The sequence below is a fragment of the Aulostomus chinensis genome, chromosome 4, assembly GCF_037954235.1.
Source record: "Aulostomus chinensis isolate RoL2024-O1b breed Wild chromosome 4, RoL_Achi_v1.0, whole genome shotgun sequence".
Taxonomy (NCBI): domain Eukaryota; kingdom Metazoa; phylum Chordata; class Actinopteri; order Syngnathiformes; family Aulostomidae; genus Aulostomus; species Aulostomus chinensis.
This window is the reverse complement of record NC_141323.1, coordinates 6,644,646-6,652,793: the sequence shown is the minus strand read 5'-3', so window position 1 is coordinate 6,652,793 and position 8,148 is coordinate 6,644,646. Positions and strand designations below refer to the sequence as shown.

The 8,148-nt window shown below is 51.1% G+C and overlaps 1 protein-coding gene across 1 annotated transcript; it reads left to right on the top strand.

Moving 5' to 3' along the window:
• The first annotated feature begins 1,776 nt into the window (after positions 1–1,776).
• On the top strand, positions 1,777–6,911 carry LOC147262451 (neuroepithelial cell-transforming gene 1 protein-like). Its single transcript, XM_086201299.1, has 9 exons — positions 1,777–2,092; positions 3,816–3,923; positions 4,033–4,197; positions 4,539–4,601; positions 4,699–4,872; positions 4,971–5,228; positions 5,349–5,519; positions 5,611–5,797; positions 5,883–6,911. Exons 1-9 carry the CDS (start codon positions 2,000–2,002, stop codon positions 6,317–6,319), a joined length of 1,656 nt encoding a protein of 551 aa, XP_086057425.1. The 5' UTR covers positions 1,777–1,999; the 3' UTR covers positions 6,320–6,911.
• The last annotated feature ends 1,237 nt before the right edge of the window (positions 6,912–8,148 follow it).

Below are 8,148 nucleotides of genomic sequence, written 5' to 3'. Positions count from 1 at the left end.
TGGCGTGTGTGTGTGTTTTGGAGTGTAAATCATGGTTGTACTCCAGCTGCAGCGTTGTGAGACGAGAGGCGGGGAGCCCAGGCACGCCCAGCCATGTCGTGTTTAGATTTTACAGTGGCAGGGCCAGACGTACAGCTGATTCAGCCCCAGGTCTCCCCTCCACAGTGAGTAACAGCAGGACCGCCGTGTGCTCCAAGGGCACCCAGACTACACACAGACAGAGAGCTGGTCCTTCTCAGTCTGGCTGGTTAGTCACTCTGGTTTGTTCTCCATCCTTCAAAGATTAATTATCGTCTGTATTTTGCATTTCCTCCTGTGGACGAGCCTTCCTGACCCCACAGTCAACAAACCCAAAGAATAAGGTGTCAGCTACTACACACCACCATCAGCATCTGTGTGTGTGTGTGTGTGTGTGTCTCTCTCTCACACACACACACACACACAGCAGTATGGAGCCTGCTTTCAGCATTCACACCTCCATGTTGACCCAGGAGGACGAGTACACGACACAACACTCATCCATTTGCTCCAACCTCACTAACACCCTGTTGCGTAGCCGCCCATCAGTGCTAACACCCACACCACTGCCTGCTGTGCATGTGTGTGCCAGTGATGGGGGGGGGGGGGGGGTCACTCTTCGGCAGCTCCAGTTTTGACACTTGCCTCTTTTGTCTTTACTGAAACTGGCTTTTCTTACAGTGTGTTAGATGAGTCAACACCTGGCTGGCAGTGGCCCCCAGCCCCCCACCTGGATTCAATATACAGGTTTCAGTTCAAACATCTGGCTGAGTGTGTTACTGTGCCCCCCACCATTGATATTCTAATAGGTCACCTCCCCCAGCTCAGCTGATGAGACTGATAAGTGCTCTGTTTAAAGAGCGGCGCTCTGATGAAGGCTAACGTGGAATGATGAGGTCATTAATATCCACAGTTTGATGCTTCAGAGCGTAATGGACAGAAGGAGCTGGTCAGGTGAAACTGTGGAGCGGCTGATACCTGACCAGCTGGGTCAGGTATCAGCCGCTCTGACGGGTTCACACTCACGATTGTAGACGGCGAGCTGGCGCTAATAAGGAGCCTGGTTAGCCAAGATGGAGACATCTCACACAACATGAAGTTCTCCTGGTCACTTCTCACAAGTTTATTCTCAAACCTCAGTTCACGCCATCCTCCAGTCACCCACCAGTGAACTGTAATATTTCACAATAAAACGCTGTTGTCCAGACTTTACTGTGAAATTGCTCTGAAACATTTTCCATCACAGTTGTATTCAAGTTAACAGAGAACTGATTTTTGCTCGTTACATAAACTCATCTCCACTGGACACAGGCTACACTTCCCAGGAGCCCCCGGCCCCCGGCACCAGGGCTTCATGAGCAGGGATGGGACTGCTGATGAATGTGATGTCACAGTTAAAACGAATGTGATGTCACAGCTGAACATCCTCTCAGACGAAGCAGTTGCTCTTTTTTCCCTAGAATGTCGGCACTGTCATGTGTAACTCGGGATTGAGGTTCTTGTTGGAACTTTGCCAGGGGCTTTGCCCAGTTCCCAGAAGACCCATCAAGCTCTGATTCGCCCTCATCAGAACTGTTGCGGCGAACTTTCCCACTGATCTTCAGGATTCTCACTACTGTTGTTGACATCAACAAAGCTTGCGGGCAGCGACTTTTCACTTCCAAGTAAATGTTATGGCTGCTTCATCTGCAGCTATGAGGGCTGAAGGGAGGCAGCTCCTCCCCCGGCTCCTCATGCTATAAAGCCCTCCCACCCTCAGTCCACCTCAGACCAAAGCCAGACGTGTGTGAGAGGGGAGCTCCCAGAGAGCTCTGGCTCATTAGAGAAGAAGAGACCACAGAAGTGGAGGGCGTACTTCTTTTATTTATTGTTTAACTTTCACACAACTCCTGATTTTTATCAACTTCTTCTTTTTTGTGGATTACTTGGATCTGACTCGCAAGGATTAAAACAAAGGATACCGTGTGTTTGACGTAAAGCTATGGTGGCTTACGATGAACTGGGTAGCTTGGTGCCTATCAAACGGACTCTTCAGGTCATAGACTACCAGAACCAAGCCAACAAAGAGTCAGAGGTGAGACGCTGCTTCTCTCAGGAACGGTTGCGCTACGGCGGTTTGGGTGAGGTGGAATCTGTGTGTCGTGTGCCGATCCCTGCTTTTATCGGCTGCTGTGCTGCGTGGGTGCGTTCAGAAGCTCCAAGCTGCTGAGATGAGACTTTGAACTCTGAGCACTTGGAGAGCTGCTGCCTAACCCACTAAAGTTAATCATTACATTAAGCTGCACCTCTGTAGCTGTAAACCATGACCTGACCCCCCCCCCCCCAGGTTGTGTATTCCCTGTCTGCTGCTAAATATACATCTCAGCAGGTGACTCAGCCGTGGAGGGATACAGAGACCAAGGTGGTCGCGTCTCGTCAAATGTACCGCCAACTGCGAATCAGCAGGAGGGGTTCTGAGAGCAACCCTCTGTTCTCTCGTTCTCTCCGTCCCGCTGCCGACGGGACATGATTCAGGACGCGACAAGTTCTGATTAAAGTCACTTCTTCTTCTCTTGAGGTTTGCGTGGTTCCGTTTAGGAAGAGATTAGCGGAAGATGTGGTTTCATTGACTGTAAATCAAAGCAGAAGTCATGAAGCAGGTCCTCTTTTCACCGGTGAGACACCGGCGCAGTCAGGCTTCTTGATGACCTCCACTCCTCCATGTGAGGTCAGTTGTTCTAGTCTCGCCGGGTCACATCTGGACCTGGAGGTTACCGCAGCACAGAAGTGCCTCTTGCTTCTTCAAAAACACGAGTGGTAGGCGCGGTTGTTGTGGAAACGTGAGGTGGGTCGTTTTTGCACGTGTGATTCACAGCACCAGAACCATCCAGGGATCAGTCTGGTTCTCTGAGGTGAGCCGGAACCAACAGTTTTAGGAGTATGTGGGTCAAGCACCCACTCAGGAATAGCACCGTTGACTGCCTGTATTATTTGACTGATGCACAAAGACTGGGACTAGTGCTCTTTGTCCGTGCTGGGCCGGGTCCAGGACAGGACGGGCCTGCTCAACAATACTGACCTCCAGTATCGCTCGCCGGCCTGAAATCATTAGCTCACATCTGCAGCTCTTTGATGGTCGCTGCTTGTTATTGTTGGCAAGACGCCGAGCGCCTCTGGCTGGGGGGCGGTAGGGGTGAGGGGGGTTTACCTGGCCCAGGTGTAGTGCTGCTCTCACGCGAGGCCTGTTAAAGAGCCTGTGCAGACTTGCAGCCATAAACACAGCTCACCCCCCACCCCACCCCCCACGCTGTGTAAACACCAGAGGGGGGGAGCCACCCCCCGCTGTGTCTGGATGGGACAGGAAGCTAACTCGAATGATGGAACAGATCCACTCTCAGAGAAGTTGTGGCCGTTGTCAGGTCAGATAGTGTGTGTGTGGGGGGGGGGGTGGGGGGGGGGGGGGACAGCTGAGAGCAGGGTCTCGTGCATTCCTGGCATTCCTCTGGTCCCCCGTTCCTTGCCAGACCAGCAGTCAGAGAGAGTCTTTGTGTTTAGAGGGCTGGCCTGACTCAAGACTCTTCACATGATGGAGCTAACAGCTGCTGAAGCTGCCCCCCCCCCCCCCCCCCCCCCCCGCCGGCCTCAGCAGTGTTCCTGCTTGCCAGCAGCTTCCTCCTCCTGATACTCCCACTTCCTCCCAGACTGGAATCAAGAAAGACAGTTAATGACTTGTGAGGTGTTTTATCATGAGGTTCACCAGTTCTTGTTACCAGCTTCTCTTGACTCTCTGGCTGATTTCTCCTTCGTTTCTTCTCCAGGAACCCAGCAACAAGCGTGTCCGTCCTCTCGGCAGGGTGACGTCGCTAGCCAACCTCATCTCTCCGGTGAAGAATGGGGCCGTCCGGCGCTTCGGCCAAACCATCCAGGTAAAACTGGTGACATCACGAAGTAGAGAGCAGCTCAGACTTGTCGCAATACTCTCACACCGAAAGTCGACGTTTGTGACATCTGGCTCCTCCTCTTCCTCATCTGCAGGCCTCCTTCCGGAGCGAAGGCAAGTCGCCGGTCATGCCCCAGAAGCCTTGCAGCAAGGCAGCGGCCCCCACACCACCAAAGAGGAGGAACAGCACACTGTGGTCAGAGACCCTCGACGTCCACCAGAAGGAAACCTTGTCCACCAAAGAGATCAAACGGCAAGAGGTGAGAATCGGCACTGAAGCTCCAGCGCAGTAGAAAGAACAGGTCAGGAGGACAGAGTCTGACTCCAGACAGCAGCCGAGTCCAGCTGGCCTCCAGACCAGTCTCACATGTCCCTGCAGAATTTGTGTTTGCTCTTCTAAAGGGAATAAACCCTCACAGGCCTTGTTTCCAGTCTGTGTTAGCTCACATGTTGTCACGTCAGACAGCCAGGAGACGAGCGCTGACCTCAGTCTCTTGGCGCCAGAGTAGTAGGTTTAGTGAAAAGGCATCAGGTGGTAATGATGTAACGACACGCTGACTCCTGCATTTTGCTAAAAACGTGTCTCTCTGTCGCTCCTCAGGCCATATTTGAGCTGTCTCGTGGAGAACAGGACTTGATCGAGGACCTCCAGCTGGCACGCAAGGTTTGTACTTTTAAATTAAGTCTGGCAGGCTGGTGACTTCCTTTGTCTTCACTTGGCTGGAAAGTGAAGTGACCGTGTTGGTTCCCCTCCTCCACAGGCCTACCACGACCCCATGCTGAAGCTCTCCATCATGTCTGAGGAGGAGCTCTCGCACATCTTCGGCAATCTGGATGCTTACATCCCTCTGCACGAGGACCTGCTGGCCCAGCTCTCCAAAGCCACAGGACCAGATGGGACTGTAGGCCAGATCGGTCAGATTGTTGTAAACTGGGTAAGCTTGGCCACTGATCTGACCTTTGACATTTCTTACAACTCTGGTTTTGGAGAGATGAAGGAGGAGGTGCTCAGACTCTGCCATGTGTCTTGCAGCTCCCCAGGCTGAATGCCTATAAGGAGTACTGCAGCAACCAGCTGGCAGCTAAGGCTCTGCTGGACCAGAAGAAACAGGACCGGCGGGTGCAGGACTTCCTGCAGCGCTGCCTCGAGTCCCCCTTCAGCAGGAAGCTAGACCTCTGGAGCTTCCTGGACATCCCACGCTCCCGCCTGGTCAAGTACCCGCTGCTGCTCAAAGAGATCCTGAGACACACGGCAGCAGAGCATCCAGATGCAGCCAGCTTGGAGCAGGCGGTAAGAACACACACACACACACACACACACACACACACACACACACACACACACACACACAGGAAGCATCATCACCATCTTTATACCGGCTCATTATCAATGTGATTCTTGTGCTATCAGATCACCATCATCCAGGGCGTCCTGTCAGACATCAACATGAAGAAGGGCGAGTCTGAATGTCAGTACTACATCGACAAGCTGGAGTACCTGGACGACCGGCAGCGGGACCCTCACATCGAGCAGTGCAAGAGCCTGCTGTGTCATGGCGAGCTTCGCAACAAGAGCGGCACGGTGAGCTTGCGGGCCGACCCCCCAGAAGAGCTCAGGATTTAAAACATCACCACTCCGGTTCTGATAGTTGTGTGTCATTGTCTCATCTCAGAAGCTGCACGTGTTCCTCTTCACCGAGCTGCTGGTTCTGACCCGCTCCGTCACCCGCAACGAGCGCCAGTGTTTCCAGGTTTACCGGCAGCCCATTCCTGTGCGGGATCTGGTGCTGGACGACCTGCAGGATGGAGACGTCAGGATGGGCGGCTCCTTCAGAGGTGCCTTCAGCAACGCTGATAAAGGTGAGAGTCCAGCGTCTGAAGCCTCTCACGCTAACGCACGAGTTGTTTTCAGAACACATCTAACTTTTTCCCTTTGCTTCTGCAGCCAAGAACATATTCCGTGTGCGGTCCCAAGACCCGGGCCAGGCGCAGGCCCACACACTGCAGGTCAACGACGTCTTCCACAAGCAGCAGTGGCTCAACTGTCTGCGCAGCGCCATCTCCGTCCATCAGCCCCACAGTGAGCCCGCCACGTCCAGCCCGCCCACATCAGACGCCCGCTCCAAGCGCCGCCCATCATCCGCGTCCACCATCATCCACATGGAGGAAGCAGACGAGAACTGCCCACAGCCAACTTCTCAGTCTGCCCCCAGTTCACCATGCAGCAACTCCAGCCCCACCACCACGTCCCCCTGCTCCCCATCTTTATCATCGTCGTCATCGCCATCATCGTCGCCGCTTTCCTCATCCGCATCACAGAAGAGCAAAAAAGACAAGAAGTCCTTGTGTTCTTTAGGGAAGAGGAAAGAGACGATGGTGTGAAGGAGCAAACGGACTCTTGGGTGGACATTGAGATTTTTGTACAGAAAACCCGACACGGAGTTGAGTGGGACTTGTATTTATGTGTGTGTATTATTACAACAGTGTTTTGCATTACTGTCCTCTCTGGCAGCTGTTTACCTCACCCCTCCGTCAACGTGCATCCCACACGCAGTATTCTGGAGAGACGTGTGCTGCTTCACCGGCTCTACGAAGGGAAGCGTCGCAGGGGGCGAACACGCCACAACACACTGTGTGTTTGTGTGTTTGTTGGTTTCTCGAAGATAGAAGTGGTGCATTCAATCCTGTTTACTCGTAATTTGATATTTAAGCGTTTTTGTTGACAGTTTATGGGGAGGTAATGAAAGTTTCACATTTTTATATTTGAAATTGTATTGTAGTTTTGTTTCTTTTTTTTCTTAGCGATAATAAACCAGCACTGTTTTAGATGTTAGGTGGATTTTTTTTTTTTTTATTTGAGCATGAGTGTAGGAGGAGACGAGGAGACCCCCCACTACAAAAAAAGAGTTGAGATGTACTACAAACATTTTTTGTAAAGGCCAGATTTTAAATTTAATCAGATGTCTTATTTTTATACATTCCTTGAATGACACCTGAAGGGCTCGGCCACGATTCAGTGATTCTTCTGCTGTAAGAAGCAGTTGAGACGATTTTCTCAGAACTACGACGGCCGTGGCGTCACGCGGCCATCAGAAATGAGTCAATCTGAAATCTTTGGGACCCAAATTTTGAACTGAGCCATGCTGATTTCTAAGGAAGCCGAGTCCCAGGAATGAAACATCACTTTTCAGTGTAGCATCTTGCACAGAGCTGAAGTTGTGGACGTGAGGGGATAGAGACACATGTAGAGGAGAAGAGAAGAGAGACGAGACGGAAGTGAAAAAGATGGTCAGTGTAAAGTTGTTCGCCTCCAACTTTCTGGAGAAGTTGTGAGACATTTATGTTGGATGGTTCAAACCAAGAGTGTTGAAGGATGGAGAGAGAACGTCGGAGAAGGGAAGAGAAGAAAGGAGGTTTCTGTATGTGTATGTTGAGACTTGTTGAAACGATGGAACGGAGGACAAAAGGCTGCTTGCCACAACCTGCATGTCACTGAGAGGACATTAAAGATCTGTGTAAGATTTGCATCTGAATTTCTGGATTCATGTCTTTATTTTCAACCAGCTGACTAACATCCTCAAATCAGTATTTCAGGAAATACTGCGCTACTTCAACTAATACTACTACTGATGGATAAGCAGATCAACACATGACTACTTGAGGCAGTAAATGATGTGGTATTGGATCACATACTTCTACTGCGTACTCAGTGGTGCAGCAGCTCTTGTCACGTTGTGATGGGACGAGTTTTACACCATCATGAGAATCCTGGATAAGTTTAGGAATTTGAAAAATACCAAATTTTCCTTCCTGGAAAAGTTTCAGAAAAATAAATCCAAAAGGTTTTGGATGTGGAACTTTTGCTTGGGATCCACTGGGACAAATCTGCATGGGCGGATCTCCGTCTACTAACGTAAAAGTGTGTTTTGTACGGAGCCACGTCGCCCACATTACTCAGTTGAAGATTTCCTAGCATGAGAGGTCTCTTTGTCACCTGTACACCAAGTCTGGAACCTGTGTTTCACAGGAACTGTTCTAGGACAAAGACCAACGCTGGCGTGTCCTCAATGCAAGTCACATGACTCATGAGTCACAGAAAACCACATCAAATGATAGCAGACAAAAGGAGATAGGAGCTGATCAGGAGCAGCTCCTCAACAGCCGCCTCCCTCAGTGCCAAGAGACAGAGTTCCAGTGAAATCACTGAGTGT

Bases quoted from the DNA above. Each gene is read 5' to 3' on its own strand.
- LOC147262451 (XM_086201299.1), top strand. From the start codon at position 2,000: ATGGTGGCTTACGATGAACTGGGTAGCTTGGTGCCTATCAAACGGACT. The intron at 4,198-4,538 runs GTGAGAATCGGC...GTCGCTCCTCAG, and splicing joins AAGAGATCAAACGGCAAGAG to GCCATATTTGAGCTGTCTCG. The intron at 5,798-5,882 runs GTGAGAGTCCAG...TTGCTTCTGCAG, and splicing joins CTTCAGCAACGCTGATAAAG to CCAAGAACATATTCCGTGTG.